Source organism: Babylonia areolata, chromosome 10 (genome assembly GCF_041734735.1).
Source record: "Babylonia areolata isolate BAREFJ2019XMU chromosome 10, ASM4173473v1, whole genome shotgun sequence".
Lineage (NCBI taxonomy): Eukaryota > Metazoa > Mollusca > Gastropoda > Neogastropoda > Buccinidae > Babylonia > Babylonia areolata.
The window spans coordinates 15,001-32,500 of NC_134885.1; the positions used below are offsets into that span (position 1 = coordinate 15,001).

Sequence of the window (17,500 nt, forward strand, 5' to 3'; positions counted from 1 at the left end):
TTGTAAGTTGTTGTATGGTGTTGCATGGCGCAGTTGTAAGTTGTTGTATAATGTTGCATGGCGCAGTTGTAAGTTGTATGGTGTTGTACGATGCAGTTGCAAGTTGTTGTATGATGTTGTATGGTGCAGTTGTATGTTGTTGTATGATGTTGTATGGTGCAGTTGTATATTGTTGTATTGCGTTGTTGTATGGTGCAGTTGTATGGTGTTGTTGTCTGGCGGTGTTGTATGGTGTTGTATGATGCCGTTGTATGATGCAGTTGTATGGTGTTGTTGTATGGTGTTGTATGATGCAGTTGTATGGTGATGTATGATGTAGTTGTATGGTGTTGTTGTATGGTACAGTTATTTGGTGTTGTATGACGTTGTATGGTGTTGTACTGTGCAGTTGTACGGTGTTGTATGGTGTTGTATGATGCAATTGTATAGTGTTGTACGGTGTTGTATGATGCAGTTGTATGGTGTTGTATGATGCAGTTTTATGGTGTTGTATAATGCAGTTGTATGGTGTTGTATGGTGCTGTAATGTGCAGATGTATGGTGTTGTATGATGTAGTTTTATGGTGTTGTATGATGTAGTTGTATGGTGTTGCAATGTGCAGTTGTATGGTATTGTATGGTGTTGTATGGCTTTGTTGAATGGTGTTGCTGTATGGTGGTGTTGTATTGTGTTGTCTGGTGTTGTAATGTACGGTTGTATGGTGTTGTATGATGCAATTGTATGGTATTGTACGATGCAGTTGTATGGTGTTGCACGATGCAGTTGTATGGTGTTGTATGTTGTTGTTGTATGGCCTTGTTGAATGGTGTTGTATTGTGCAGTTGTATGGTGCTGTATGGTGTTGTATGATGCAGTTGTATGATGTTGTATGGTGTTGTATGATGCAATTGTATGGCGTTGTTGCATGGCCTTGTTGAATGGTGTTGTATTGTGCATTTGTATGATGTTGTTGTATGGCGGTGTTGTAGGATGTACTGTGTGTTGTATGTTGTACTTGTTGGAGGCAGTAATTTGGTCGGAGTGAAAATCGCATTTTCTTTTTCGAGGGACGTTCTGTGTGTGTGTGTGTGTGTGTGCGTGCGTGCGTACGTGCGCGTATATGTATGTGTGTGTTTGTAGTGTTTTTGCAGTGTTTTTGCAGTGTATGTATATATGTATGTATGTGTGTGTGTATGTGCGTGTGTGTGTGTCTGTGTGTCTATATGTCCGTGTGTGACTGTGTGTATACGTGTCTGTTTGTGTCCTCTCTCTCTTCATCTCTCTCAAACAGATAGACGGACGGACCAACACACACACACACACACGCACACACACACACACACATACTCACACACGCGCGCGCGCAGAGCTGAAGCATGCAAACCCGTTCAGGTCCGAAATCGGTCAAATTGCGTGCAGTTAACAATGCCGGTCACCTTGAAACTATTCGTGTAAAATGTTGGTCAACTTGGAAACAACAGTTACACTTTTTGTGTCACCTGCCAAATATATACCTCAACAGTGGGCATCTGCACACAGCGAGAGGTGGGGACACACACACACACATGGAGATAGAGACTGAAAGAGATTATCTGAGAGAGAAACAGATTAACAGTGACGCAGAGGCGCGCGCACACACACACACACAGACGCAGAGGCAGAGACAGACAGACGGACTGAGACGCAGAGGCAGACAGACAGGTTCACACACACACACACACACACACACAGGAACGCGCACACAGAGAGAGGGAGAGAGAGAGAGAGAGAGAGAGAGAGAGAGAGAGAGAGAAATGCCGAGACAGACAAAGAAAGCTTGCGAAGTAGCAATACGAACAAAAATCAGCTGGTATGTCCTTCACTGACATTGCCACGGGACACGTCAGGTGAAGTTGACTTCGCAGTCACGCACTGCCCGCCTTTTATATGTAACCATATCTGCATTCACTGCCCGCCTTTTATATGTAATCATATCTGCATTCACTGCCTGCCTTTTATATGTAATCATATCTGCATTCACTGCCTGCCTTTTATGTATGTATCCTAACTTGTTTCACGGTCATATTGCTGTTTAATCGCTTGGCGCACAGAAAAAAGAAAACGCAGACAAGGAAAACCGGGGGGCGGGGGGTGGGGTGGGGGGTCGAGGATCTGGAAAAGGGTGGAGGTGGGAGAGGTAGGAGGGGCCGGTGGGGGGTTTGGGGGAGGGGGGATGAATGGACGGGGAGGTTGGGGTAGAGAGAAAGCGAAAACTGACGAAATATAACGTGGCTTGCTCAATGTTCAGGCACTCAGTACTTAATTCATTTTTATATATTTTTTAGGCTCATATGTGGAAGCAAAATTAGTCTTTTGTATGAGAGAGAGAGAGAGAGAGCGTGTATGTGAGAGAGAGAGAGAGAGACCGTGTGTATATGTGAGAGAGAGAGAGAGAGAGAGCATGTGTATGTGTGTGTGAGAGAGAGAGAGCGTGTGTATATGTGAGAGAGAGAGAGAGAGCGTGTGTGTGTGTATGTGTGTGTGTGTGTGTGTGAGAGAGAGAGAGAGAGAGAGAGAGAGAGAGAGAGAGAGAAAGTCTGTGTGCATGTGCGCGAGCACTTCAGTTCCGGAGCTTGTTAAGGGTCCTTCAGAAGGCAGCTAGTATCGCAGTGCAGAGCGAGTCCATTTGACCGCAACGCCAAAGCGAAGACGACAATGTCACCTCTTCAACACAAGACTTCAAGAACTGACAGGAAAGGGAGTCAGTCATTACCCTATAAGTATATCTGGATTTTCCTGCTTTACTGTTGTTCAGTAAATCAAATTACAGCACTGAAAAGTACACGAAGTGCACTGATAATTCTTTGACCTATAATAATTCTTTAACCCTTCATGTTCAGACCTGGCACTGCTCTCACGTCACCAAAGTTCAGCACTCAGGGCGCTCAGTTCTCACCAGTGTGCCATTGAATCGTCGACGAAACGGGAGTCAGTTATGTCTGTAGAATAATCCAAAGGTAGAGAGCGTGTGTTGAAAGTCTGTATCAAAAGAATAGAAAAAAAGATACGATAACACACATCATCGCTTTTGAAAGAACTGCACTGGCTCCACGTTAAGTTTCGATGTGAAAACAAAGTTGCAGTTCTTGTCCTTGACTATTTCCGTGGGTTACTTCCCATTTTTCTCTCTGCTTCACTTTTCACGAACCACACTCTTCGTTCATCCCATGAAAAGCTCTTAACTAGAACTTAAACTTCCAAAACCGTCAAGTGAACACAGTTGGAAAACGTGGATTTTGTTTCACGAATATATATATATATATATATATATATATATAGAGAGAGAGAGAGAGAGAGAGAGAGAGAGATTTATATATATATATACATATATATGTGTGAATTGTTTTAAAGGAACTCGTTGCCAACCAGTTTGCGTAATACTCCAACTGTGAGTGAATCTAATATCAATCTTAATGAATATTTCTTATGCCAAGCAAGCCCTTAGCTGTTTTATAGGCTTGTATGATTCTGCATACCTGTGCAAGAGTGTGTGTAGGGTTGAGGGGGTGGGGGGTGGGGGGTAATTCCAAGGTAAATGGTACAGTGTTTTGCATTTGTTTTCAAGTTGCGCAAAGAAAAGTCTGCATGGTGACAAAACAGTTGGCGTTAGTTTTTCATGCTTAGAAATGTCTCGACTAAAAAAAATTTTTTAAACTTCTTAAGAAAGGAGGAGCTGAGTACAGCATTTTACTTTATGATGTGAAGCAACATTAGTCCAACAGTTTATTATTATTTTCTCAGAAACTGTGAAAAAGTAGGTACACAATCAGGCATCTCTAATTAGTATTTGAATCAATAATCAGTTATTACTTACAGGTATCTGAATCTACAATCAGTCATCTAAAAAAAAGTATCTAAATCTACAATCAGGCATCACTAATAAGTATTTGAATCTACAATCAGGCATCACTGATAAGCATTTGAATCTACAATCAGGCATCACTGATAAGCATTTGAATCTACAATATCTCATCACTAACAAGTATCTGAATCTACAATCAGTCATCTCAAATATGTATCTGAATCTACAATCAGGCATCACTGACAAGCATTTTAACCTTCAATCAGTCATCACTAACAAGCATTTGAATCTACAATCAGTCATCACTAACAATCATTTGAATCTACAATCAGTCATAGCACCTGAACCTACAATCAGTCATCACTAACAAGCATTTAAATCTACAATCAGTCATCTCAAATATGTATTTAAATCTACAATCAGTCATCACTAACAATCATTTGAATCTAAAATCAGTCATAGCATCTGAACCTACAATCAGTCATCACTAACAAGCATTTAAATCTACAATCAGTCATCTCAAATATGTATTTAAATCTACAATCAGTCATCACTAACAAGTATTTGAATCTACAATCAGTCATCACTAACAAGCATTTATATCTACAATCAGTCATCACAAACAAGTATTTGAATCTACAATCAGTCATCACTAACAAGAATTTGAATCTACAATCAGTCATCACTAACAAGTATTTGAATCTACAATCAGTCATCACTAACAAGCATTTGAATCTACAATCAGTCATCACTAACAAGTATTTGAATCTACAATCAGTCATCACTAACAAGCATTTGAATCTACAATCAGTCATCACTAACAAGCATCTGAACCTACAATCAGTCATCACTAACAAGCATCTGAACCTACAATCAGTCATCACTAACAAGTATCTGAATCTGCAATCAGTCATCACTAACAAGTATTTGAATCTACAATCAGTCATCACTAACAAGCATTTAAATCTACAATCAGTCATCACTAACAAGTATCTGAATCTACAATCAGTCATCACTAACAAGCATTTGAACCTACAATCAGTCATCACTAACAAGCATTTGAATCTACAATCAGTCATCACTAACAAGTATCTGAACCTACAATCAGTCATCACTAACAAGCATCTGAACCTACAATCAGTCATCACTAACAAGCATCTGAACCTACAATCAGTCATCACTAACAAGCATCTGAATCTACAATCAGTCATCACTAACAAGCATTTGAACCTACAATCAGTCATCACTAACAAGTATCTGAATCTACAATCAGTCATCACTAACAAGTATCTGAATCTACAATCAGTCATCACTAACAAGCATTTGAACCTACAATCAGTCATCACTAACAAGTATCTGAATCTACAATCAGTCATCACTAACAAGCATTTGAATCTACAATCAGTCATCACTAACAAGCATTTGAATCTACAATCAGTCATCACTAACAAGTATCTGAACCTACAATCAGTCATCACTAACAAGCATCTGAACCTACAATCAGTCATCACTAACAAGCATCTGAATCTACAATCAGTCATCACTAACAAGCAGCAGGGTAGGAGGGGGGGTAAAAAGAGAGGGAAGAAAAGGCACACATCTTTTTTCTAAGAAAAAAAACTGATTTAGACGCAACTGACTGGCAGACAAAATGGGACAGAGGAACAGAGAGAGGAGCACATTAGGGAAAGAGAGAGAGGGAGAGAGAGGGAGAGAGTATGTGTGTGAGTGTGAGTGTGCAAGCGAATAAAATCCCTAACCGGATAAACTTCCCTTTCCCTTCAAACACCGGGGCGGGGTGTGTGAGGGAGGTGGGAGGTGGGGAGGGTTCACATCAATATTGGGCTGTGATCACCCTTCTAACAGAGAACAAGGTTTCAGCGGAAACATTTCCAACATCGCTTTGATCCAGTTAATATCAATGTCGTTGTTTGCTTTCGTTTCCTCTTGCATCTAGCTCTTGTGCCAGGTCAGTTTTCCCTCGTCGAGTTTGTCAGTGTGTCGATTGGTGTGCACCATCTCCCACTTCTTCATCCAGGGGCCTTGGATGGTCGTCTCGAACTGGTCCTGGTCCTCCTGGAGAAGGTGTTTGGTGTTGTATAGAACAGGGCACAGAAAGGCGTGTGGTGTTGTATAGAACAGGGCACAGAAAGGCGTGTGGTGTTGTATAGAACAGGGCACAGAAAGGTGTTTGGTGTTGTATAGAACAGGGCACAGAAAGGTGTTTGGTGTTGTATAGAACAGGGCACAGAAAGGTGTTTGGTGTTGTATAGAACAGGGCACAGAAAGGCGTGTGGTGTTGTATAGAACAGGGCACAGAAAGGCGTGTGGTGTTGTATAGAAAGGGCACAGAAAGGCGTGTGGTGTTGTATAGAACAGGGCACAGAAAGGCGTGTGGTGTTGTATAGAACAGGGCACAGAAAGGCGTGTGGTGTTGTATAGAAAGGGCACAGAAAGGCGTGTGGTGTTGTATAGAACAGGGCACAGAAAGGCATGTGGTGTTGTATAGAACAGGGCACAGAAAGGCGTGTGGTGTTGTATAGAACAGGGCACAGAAAGGCGTGTGGTGTTGTATAGAACAGGGCACAGAAAGGCGTGTGGTGTTGAACAGAACAGGGCACAGAAAGGCATGTGGTGTTGTATAGAACAGGGCACAGAAAGGCGTGTGGTGCTGTATAGAACAGGGCACAGAAAGGCGTGTGGTGCTGTATAGAACAGGGCACAGAAAGGTGTTTGGTGTTGTATAGAACAGGGCACAGAAAGGCGTGTGGTGTTGTATAGAACAGGGCACAGAAAGGTGTTTGGTGTTGTAAAGAACAGGGCACAGAAAGGCGTGTGGTGCTGTATAGAACAGGGCACAGAAAGGCGTGTGGTGCTGTATAGAACAGGGCACAGAAAGGCATGTGGTGTTGTATAGAACAGGGCACAGAAAGGCGTGTGGTGTTGTATAGAACAGGGCACAGAAAGGCGTGTGGTGTTGTACAGAACAGGGCATAGAAAGGCATGTGGTGTTGTATAGAACAGGTCACAGAAAGGCTTGTAGTGTTGTATAGAACCAGGGCACAGAAAGGCATGTGGTGTTGTACAGAACAGGGCACGGAAAGGCGTGTGGTGTTGTATAGAACAGGGCACAGAAAGGCGTGTGGTGTTGTATAGAACAGTGCACAGAAAGGCATGTGGTGTTGTACAGAACAGGGCACAGAAAGGTGTGTGGTGCTGAATAGAACAGGGCACATAAAGATGTTTTGTGTTGTATAGAACAGGGCACAGAAAGACGTTTTGTGTTGTATAGAACAGGGAACAGAAAAAGACCTTTTGTGTTGTATAGAACAGGGCACAGAAAGGCGTGTGTGTTGAATAGAACAGGGCACAGAAAGGTGTGTGTGCTTGTATAGAACAGGGCACAGAAAGGGTGTTGGTGTTGTAAGAACAGGGCACAGAAAGGCGTGTGGTGTGTATAGAACAGGGCACAGAAAGGTGTTGTGGTGTGTTGAACAGAGGCACAGAAAGTGTGGTGTTGATAGAACAGGCACAGAAAGGTGTGGTGTTGAATAGAACAGGCACAGAAAGCGTGTGTGTTGTATAGAACAGGGCACAGAAAGGCGTGTGTTGTATGCGAGGTTGTTGATAACAGGGCACAGAAAGGCGTGTGGTGTTGTATAGAACAGGGCACAGAAAGCGTGTGGTGTTGAAGAACAGGGCACAGAAGGGATGTGTGTGTTGAAGAACAGGGGCACAGAAAGGCGTTGTGTTGTATAGAACAGGGCACAGAAAGACGTTTTGTGTTGTATAGAACAGGGAACAGAAAAAGACCTTTTGTGTTGTATAGAACAGGGCACAGAAAGGCGTGTGGTGTTGTATAGAACAGTGCACAGAAAGGCGTGTGGTGTTGTATAGAACAGGGCACAGAAAGGCATGTGGTGTTGTATAGAACTGGGCACAGAAAGGCATGTGGTGTTGAATAGAACTGGGCACAGAAAGATGTGTTGTGTTGGACAGAACAGGGCACAGAAAGGCATGTGGTGTTGCACAGAACAGGGCACAGAAAGACCTTTTGTGATGTATAGAACAGGGCACAGAAAGGCGTGTGGTGTTGTAAAGAACAGGGCACAGAAAGGTGTGTGGTGTTGAATAGAACAGGGCACAGAAAGGTGTGTGGTGTTGAATAGAACAGGGCACAGAAAGGTATGTGGTGTTGAATAGAACAGGGCACAGAAAGGTGTGTGGTGTTGAATAGAACAGGGCACAGAAAGGTGTGTGGTGTTGAATAGAACAGGGCACAGAAAGGTGTGTGGTGTTGAATAGAACAGGGCACAGAAAGGTGTGTGGTGTTGAATAGAACAGGGCACAGAAAGGCGTGTGGTGCTGTATAGAACAGGGCACAGAAAGGTGTGTGGTGTTGAATAGAACAGGGCACAGAAAGGCGTGTGGTGTATAGAACAGGGCACAGAAAGACGTGTGGCGTTGTATAGTGTGGTGTTGAACAGAACGGGGCACAGAAAGATGTGTTGTGTTGCATAGAACAGGGCACAGAAAGACGTGTGGTGTTGAATAGAACAGGGCACAGAAAGACGTTTTATGTTGCATAGAACAGGGCACAGAAAGGCGTGTGGTGTATAGAACAGGGCACAGAAAGACGTTTTGTGTTGTATAGAACAGGGCACAGAAAGACGTGTGGTGTTGAATAGAACAGGGCACAGAAAGATGTGGTGTGTTGAAAAGAACAGGGCACAGAAAGGCGTGTGGTGTTGAATAGAACAGGGCACAGAAAGACATTTTTGTTGTATAGAACAGGGCACAGAAAGACGTGGTGTGTTGAAAAGAACAGGGCACAAGAAGACATTTTGTGTTGGAAAGAACAGGGCACAGAAAGACGTTTTGTGTTGGAAAGAACAGGGCACAGAATGACGTGGTGTGTTGAAAAGAACAGGACACAGAAAGGCGTGTGGTGTTGTATAGAACAGGGCACAGAAAGACATGGTGTGTTGCATAGAACAGGGCACAGAAAGACGTTTTGTGTTGTACAGAACAGGGCACAGAAAGACGTTTTGTGTTGTATAGAACAGGGCACAGAAAGATGTGGTGTGTTGAAAAGAACAGGACACAGAAAGGTGTGTGGTGCTGTATAGAACAGGGCACAGAAAGACGTTTTGTGTTGTATAGAACAGGGCACAGAAAGACGGTTTGTGTTGTATAGTACAGGGCACAGAAAGATGTGGTGTGTTGAAAAGAACAGGGCACAGAAAGACGTGTGGTGTTGTAAAGAACAGGGCACAGAAAGACATGGTGTGTTGTATAGAATAGGGCACAGAAAGACGTGGTGTGTTGTATAGAACAGGGCACAGAAAGACGTGTGGTGTTGTATGGAACAAGGCACAGAAAGGCATGTGTTGTATAAAACAGGGCACAGAATGACGTGTTGTGTTGAAAAGAACAGGACACAGAAAGACGTGTGGTGTTGAAAAGAACAGGGCACAGAAAGACGTGTTGTATAAAACAGGACACAGAAAGACGTGTTGTGTTGAAAAGAACAGGACACAGAAAGACGTGTTGTATAGAACAGGGCACAGAAAGACGTGTTGTATAGAACAGGGCACAGAATGACGTGTTGTATAGAACAGGACACAGAAAGACGTGTTGTATAGAACAGGGCACAGAAAGACGTGTTGTATAGAACAGGGCACAGAAAGACGTGTTGTATAGAACAGGACACAGAAAGACGTGTTGTATAGAACAGGACACAGAAAGACGTGTTGTATAGAACAGGGCACAGAAATGCACATCTGCCTAGAAGATGAGGTGCAGCATATAAGGATTTGCCCGAATGCAGTGACACCTCCTTGAGAAACTCAAACTCAGTTTAAAAAGACTCTCTGACCTCAGTCTGTTGAACACAAAACCTCTCTGACCTCTGTCTGCTGAACACAAAACCTCTGTGACCTCTGTCTGCTGAACACAAAAGCTCTGTGACCTCAATCATCAAAAACCTCTCTGACCTCTGTCTGTTGAACACAAAACCTCTCTGACGTCTGCCTGCTGAACACAAAACCTCTCTGACCTCAATCATCAAAAACCTCTCTGACCTCTGTCTGCTGAACACAAAACCTCTCTGACGTCTGCCTGCTGAACACAAAACCTCTCTGACCTCAATCATCAAAAACCTCTCTGACCTCAGTCTGCTGAACACAAAACCTCTCTGACCTCAATCTGCTGAACACAAAACCTCTCTGACCTCAATCTGCTGAACACAAAACCTCTCTGACTTCTGCCTGCTGAACACAAAACCTCTCTGACCTCTGTCTGCTGAACACAAAACCTCTCTGACCTCAATCATCAAAAACCTCTCTGACCTCAGTCTGTTGAACACAAAACCTCTCTGACCTCAGTCTGTTGAACACAAAACCCCTCTGACCTCAGTCTGTTGAACACAAAACCCCTCTGACCTCAGTCTGTTCAACACAAAACCTCTCTGACCTCAGTCTGCTGAACACAAAACCTCTCTGACCTCTGTCTGCTGAACACAAAAGCTCTGTGACCTCAGTCTGCTGAACACAAAAACTCTCTGACCTCTGTCTGCTGAACACAAAACCTCTCTGACTTCAATCATCAAAAAGCTCTCTGACCTCAGTCTGTTCAACACAAAAACTCTCTGACCTCAGTCTTCAAAAAGCTCTCCGACCTCAGTCTGTTCAACACAAAAACTCTCTGACCTCAGTCTTCAAAAAGCTCTCTGACCTCAATCTTAAAAAAGCTCTCTGACCTCAGTCTTCAAAAAGCTCTCTGACCTCAGTCTGTTGAACACAAAAATCTCTGACCTCAGTCTGTTGAACACAAAAACTCTCTGACCTCAATCATGAAAAAGCTCTTTGACCTCAGTCTGTTCAACACAAAAATTCTCTGACCTCAGTCTTCAAAAAGCTCTCTGACCTCAGTCTGTTCAACACAAAAACTCACTGACCTAAGTCTTCAAAAAGCTCACTGACCTCAGTTTGCTGAACACAAAAGCTCTCTGACCTAAGTCTTCAAAAAGCTCTCTGACCTCAGTCTGTTCAACACAAAAGCTCACTGACCTCAGTCTGTTCAACACAAAAGCTCACTGACCTCAGTTTGCTGAACACAAAAGCTCTCTGACCCCATTCTTCAGAAAGCTGACTGACCTCAGTCTGCTGAACACAAAAGCTCTCTGACCTCAGTTTGCTGAACACAAAAGCTCTCTGACCTCAGTTTGCTGAACACAAAAGCTCTCTGACCTCAGTCTGTTCAACACAAAAGCTCACTGACCTCAGTCTGTTCAACACAAAAGCGCACTGACCAGTTTGCTAAACACAAAAAGCTCTCTGACCTCAGTCTGCAGACTGCCCATGGTCTTCTTGGCCTGCACTGCACGGTCCACGCTGTCGAAGCTATCCCAGTCAATGGCGAGATGCGGGCTGTTCCGTGTCCTCATCAGCACTCCCCGCTTCATGCCGTAGAAGCCCACGTCCTTGTCCGGCCTCTGCCACCTCAGGTCCAGGCTCCATCGGATTTCGTCCGACACGTTGGGCAAACTGGATGCACGAACACACACACACACACACAGAGGAAAGAATACGCATGTTAAAGATTCCCACGTAATCAATGCCAGACGTCGGTACTTTAATCATTACAGCATGCCTAACAGCGTGTTGGTTTATGAGATCACACACACTCCCCCCCTCTCTCTCTCGCTAAACAAAACAAAATGAGAGACAGATATACAGAGAGACAGATTGACCGACAGACAGACAAAGGTACCTGCGATGAGGAATCATGTTGTTGATCAGCAGCATGCCGCCATAGGGAACCTCACACAGCACAACATCCTTGTCTAGGTCCACATCTGCACAGTAAGCTGGGATGTCATCTCTCCGCACTGACGTCACGTGGGAGGATTTTCAGTTTTAAAAAGAAGCCGATTCAACTTGTTACATCATAAATCTTCCACGGCAAAGACATTGTTGAGACTGCAAATGGTTATGAAAAATTAATGTTCCCAACTCTTGTGCATCCCACTGAATGTTATTTTCTCCTTATCATTACAGTTCATTTGACTGCTCGTCTTTCGGCCAAAAATCACTGCTGTGAAAGATGTTATATTCGGTCTACTTTTCTTTCTGTTTTTTGTTTTGTTTTGTTTTTTTTCTTTTATCAAACCTGCGGGGAGTCACAGAGGTTCCTGGTGTTGTGGGGGTCACCGGGAAGATGTTGCTGGGAGTCACAGGAAGATGTTGCAGGAAGTCACCGGGAAGATGTTGCGGGGAGTCACAGGGGTTCCTGGTGTTGTGGGGGGGTCACCGGGAAGATGTTGCGGGGAGTGACAGGAAGATGTGGGTGTTGCGGGGAGTGCCAGGGAAGATGTTGCGGGGAGTCACAGGAAGGTGTTGGGGGGAGTCACAGAAAGATGTTGCAGGGAGTCACATGAAGGTGTTGCAGGGAGTAACAGGGAAGGTGTTGGGGGAAGTCACAGGAAGGTGTTGCAGGGAGTCACAGGAAGGTGTTGGGGGAAGGTGTTGGGGGAAGTCACAGGAAAGTGTTGCGGGGGAGTCACAGGAAGGTGTTGGGGGGAGTCACAGGAAGGTGTTGGGGGAGTCACAGGAAAGTGTTGCGGGGGAGTCACAGGAAGGTGTTGGGGGGAGTCACAGGAAGGTGTTGGGGGGAGTCACAGGAAAGTGTTGCGGGGGAGTCACAGGAAGGTGTTGGGGGGAGTCACAGGAAAGTGTTGCGGGGGAGTCACAGGAAGGTGTTGCGGGGGAGTAACAGGAAGGTGTTGCGGGGAGTAACAGGGAAGGTGTTGGGGGGGAGTCACATGAAGGTGTTGCAGGGAGTAACAGGGAAGGTGTTGGGGGGAGTCACAGGAAGGTGTTGCAGGGAGTCACAGGAAGGTGTTATGGGGAGTCACAGGAAGGTGTTGGGGGGAGTCACAGGAAGGTGTTGGGGGGAGTCACAGGAAGGTGTTGCGGGGAGTCACAGGAAGGAGTTATGGGGAGTCACAGGAAGGTGTTGGGGGGAGTCACAGGAAGGTGTTGGGGGGAGTAACAGGGAAGGTGTTGGGGGGAGTCACAGGAAGGTGTTGGGGGGGAGTCACATGAAGGTGTTGCAGGGAGTCACAGGAAGGTGTTGGGGGGGGGAGTAACAGGGAAGGTGTTGGGGGGAGTCACAGGAAGGTGTTGCAGGGAGTAACAGGGAAGGTGTTACGGGGAGTAACAGGGAAGGTGTTGGGGGAGTCACAGGAAGGTGTTGCAGAGAGTAACAGGGAAGGTGTTGGGGGGAGTCACAGGAAGGTGTTGCAGGGAGTAACAGGGAAGATGTTGGGGGGAGTCACAGGAAGGTGTTGGGGGGGAGTCACAGGAAGGTGTTGCAGGGAGTAACAGGGAAGATGTTGGGGGGGGGAGGGGGGGGGGTCACAGGAAGGTGTTATGGGGAGTCACAGGAAGGTGTTGGGGGGGGGGTCACAGGAAGGTGTTACGGGGAGTCACAAGAAGGTGTTACGGGGAGTAACAGGAAGGTGTTGGGGGGAGTCACAGGAAGGTGTTGGGGGGAGTCACAGGAAGGTGTTACAGGGAGTAACAGGGAAGGTGTTGCGGGGAGTAACAGGAAGGTGTTGGGGGGGGGTCACAGGAAGGTGTTGGGGGGAGTCACAGGAAGGGGTTGCGGGGAGTAACAGGAAGGTGTTGGGGGGAATCACAGGAAGGTGTTACGGGGAGTCACAGGAAGGTGTTGGGGGGAGTCACAGGGAAGGTGTTACGGGGAGTCACAGGAAGGTGTTGGGGGGAGTCACAGGGAAGGTGTTACAGGGAGTCACAGGAAGGTGTTGGGGGGAGTCACAGGAAGATGTTATGGGGAGTCACAGGAAGGTGTTGGGGGGAGTCACAGGAAGGTGTTATGGGGAGTCACAGGAAGGTGTTGGGGGGAGTCACAGGGAAGGTGTTGGGGGGAGTAACAGGGAAGATGTTGGGGGAGTCACAGGAAGATGTTGGGGGGAGTCACAGGAAGGTGTTATGGAGAGTCACAGGAAAATGTTGCAGGGAGTAACAGAGAAGGTGTTGGGGGGGGGTTGTTGCAGGGAGTCACAGGAAGTGTGGGTGGGTGGGGGAGGGGGGGAGTAACAGGGCAGGTGCTGCGAGGAATAACTGGGAAGGTGTGTGTGTGTGTGGAGTAACGGGGAAGGTGGTGGGGGAGTAACAGAAACATCTCATCTCACAAGTTGTGAGTTTGCATTCAAGGGCTTTGTTGAGAGCCCAGGTCTGACGCTGACAGGTACGGGTGGGGACAAGACTGCGTTGATCAGTTCGGCTTCGGATTTCTACAGTTATGTTTGGGTGCTTCAGGAGGGGTGCAAGTAGATAGTTGACAGAGTCGGCCTCTTGGACTCTGGTCTTTAGCCTGCTTCTCTGTTTAGCTTCCTATCTTGAAGTATGCTCTCCAGGAATCTGAACACTGTGCTTATATTCTGAAGTATTTATTCGGCGAGGGATACCGATTAGGAAGCAAATATACTTCGTTATATTTAACTTGTTACTATGTCTAATCTATGAATGATTCACTTATGCTGTAATGAAGATACATCCATCCCCATCCTCCATCCCCCACCCCTTCCCCCCACCCCTTCCCTCCACCCCCCACCCCTTTCCCCCACACCCGTTCTGATTCACCTCTTCCCTCCATTCCCCCCCCCTTCCCCCCCCCTCTTCCCTCCATCCCCCACCCCTTTCCCCCACACCCGTTCTGATTTCCCCCTTCCCTCCATCCCCCACCCCTTCCCCCCCCCCCCTCTTCCCTCCACCCCCCACCCCTTTCCCCCACACCCGTTCTGATTTCCCCCTTCCCTCCATCCCCCACCCCTTCCCCCCCCCACCTCTTCCCTCCATCCCCCACCCCTTTCCCCCACACCCGTTCTGATTCACCCCTTCCCTCCATCCCCCACCCCTTCCCCCCCACCTCTTCCCTCCATCCTGCACCCCTTCCCCACCCACCTCTTCCCTCCATCCCCCACCCCTTCCCCCCACACCCGTTCTGATTCACCCCTTCCCTCCATCCCCCACCCCTTCCCCCCCACACCCTTTCTGATTCACCCTATACCTCTCAACTTCTCCTACATCTTCTTCCCTGAACACCCACAGAACAGGGTGGCTAGTAGATAAGGGTATGTATGTACCCAGAGTGGTAGGTAGGTATGTGTATGTATGTATCCAGTGTTTCATATTGGTGTATGTATGTACCCAGAGTGGTGGGTAGGTAGGTGTATGTACGCATCCAGTGTGTCATAAAGGTCAATGTATGTACCCAGAGTGGTAGGTAGGTAGGTGTATGTATGTAACCAGTGTGTCATAAAGGTGTATGTATGTACCCAGAGTGGTAGGTAGGTAGGTGTATGTACGTATCCAGTGTGTCATAAAGGTGTATGTATGTACCCAGAGTGGTGGGCAGGTAGGTGTATGTACGTATCCAGTGTCATAAAGGTGTATGTATGTACCCAGAGTGGTGGGTAGGTAGGTGTATGTACGTATCCAGTGTGTCATAAAGGTGTATGTATGTACCCAGAGTGGTGGGCAGGTAGGTGTATGTACGTATCCAGTGTCATAAAGGTGTATGTATGTAACCCAGAGTGGTGGATAGGTAGGTATATGTAAGTATCCAGTGTCATAAAGGTGTATGTATGTACCCAGAGTGGTGGGTAGGTAGGTGTATGTACGTATCCAGTGTGTTATAAAGGTGTATGTACCCAGGGTGGAATAAAGGTGTATGTATGTACCCAGTGTGGTTGGCAGGTAGGTGTATGTACGTATCCAGTGTGTCATAAAGGTGTATGTATGTACCCAGAGTGGTAGGTAGGTAGATGTATGTACGTATCCAGTGTGTCATAAAGGTGTATGTATGTACCCAGTGTGGTTGGTAGGTAGATGTATGTACGTATCCAGTGCGTCATAAAGGTGTATGTATGTACCCAGAGTGGTAGGTAGGTAGATGTATGTACGTATCCAGTGTGTCATAAAGGTGTATGTATGTACCCAGAGTGGTAGGTAGGTAGATGTATGTACATATCCAGTGTGTCATAAACATGTATGTATGTACCCAGAGTGGTAGGTCGGTAGGTGTATGTACGTATTCAGTGTGTCATAAACGTGTATGTATGTACCCAGAGTGGTAGGTAGGTAGGTGTATGTATGTACCCAGGGTGGAATAAAGGTGTATGTATGTACCCAGAGTGGTAGGTAGGCAGGTGTATGTATGTATCCAGGGTGGAATATAGGTGCATATATGTACCCAGAGTGGTAGGTAGGTAGGTGTATGTACCGACCCAGGCTGGCAGGCATGTATCCAGGGTGGCAGATAGATGTATGTACCAAAGGCGGCAGCAAAGTGTGTAAAGAACACAGGATGGCAGGTAAACGAATGTACCCACCCAGGGTGGCTGGTGGATGTATGTATGTACATACCTGGGGTAGCAGGTAGATGTATGTATGTACCCAGGGTGGCAGGTGGGTGTATGTATGTACCCAGGGTGGCGGGTGGATGTATGTACCCAGGTTACCAGGTAGATGTATAAACGTACCCAGGGTAGTCGGTGGGTGTATGTGCCTGGGGTAGCAGGAAAGTGTATGAACATACCTTGGGTGGCGGGTGGGTGTATGTATGTACCCAGGGTAGCAGGCAGGTGTGCGGACGTACCCAGGGTAGTGGGTGGGTTTATGTATGTACCCAGGGTTGCAGGTAGGTGTATGAATGTACCCAGGGTAGTGGATGGGTTTATGTATGTTCCCAGGGTTACAGGTAGGTATATGAACGAATCCAGGGTAGTGGATGTGTTTATGTATGTACCCAGTGTAGCAGGTAGGTTTATGAATGTACTCAGGGTAGTGGGTGGGTTTATGTATGTACCCAGTATAGCAGGTATGTGTATGAAGGTACTCAGGGTAGTGGGTGGGTTTATATATGTACCCAGTATAGCAGGTAGGTTTATGAATGTACTCAGGGTAGTGGGTGGGTTTATGTATGTACCCAGTATAGCAGGTATGTGTATGAAGGTACTCAGGGTAGTGGGTGGGTTTATGTATGTACCCAGTATAGCAGGTATGTGTATGAAGGTACTCAGGGTAGTGGGTGGGTTTATGTATGTACCCAGTATAGCAGGTATGTGTATGAAGGTACTCAGGGTAGTGGGTGGGTTTATGTATGTACCCAGTATAGCAGGTATGTGTATGAAGGTACTCAGGGTAGTGGGTGGGTTTGTATATGTACCCAGGGTTGCAGGTATGTGTATGAACGCATCTAGGGTAGTGGGTGGGTGTATGTATGTACCAAGGGTAGCAGGTATGTGTATGAACGCATCTAGGGTAGTGGGTGGGTTTATGTATGTACCAAGGGTAGCAGGTATGTGTATGAACGCATCTAGGGTAGTGGGTGGGTGTATGTATGTACCAAGGGTAGCAGGTATGTGTATGAACGCATCTAGGGTAGTGGGTGGGTTTATGTATGTACCAAGGGTAGCAGGTATGTGTATGAACGCATCTAGGGTAATGGGTGGGTTATGTATGTACCAAGTGTAGCAGGTAGGTGTAAGAACGTATCTAGGGTAGTGGGTGGGTGTATGTATGTACCCCAGGTTCCAGGTAGGTATGTGTACGTACCCAGTGTAGCAGGTAGGTGTGTGTACGTACCCA

General features: G+C 46.3%; 1 protein-coding gene across 1 annotated transcript in view; it reads right to left on the minus strand.

The window, feature by feature from the left end:
* Positions 1-3,725: 3,725 nt before the first annotated feature.
* The window catches only part of LOC143286673 (1-deoxypentalenic acid 11-beta-hydroxylase-like), a 25,853-nt gene continuing 12,078 nt past the window's right edge, over positions 3,726-17,500 (minus strand). Inside the window, exons 6-8 of the mRNA XM_076594309.1 lie at positions 11,595-11,679; positions 11,164-11,368; positions 3,726-5,897 (exon numbers count right to left, since the gene is read on the minus strand). Of these exons, the coding sequence (XP_076450424.1) occupies positions 5,775-5,897; positions 11,164-11,368; positions 11,595-11,679 (413 nt within the window). The 3' untranslated portion in view covers positions 3,726-5,774. The remainder of the gene's footprint in view (positions 5,898-11,163; positions 11,369-11,594; positions 11,680-17,500) is intronic.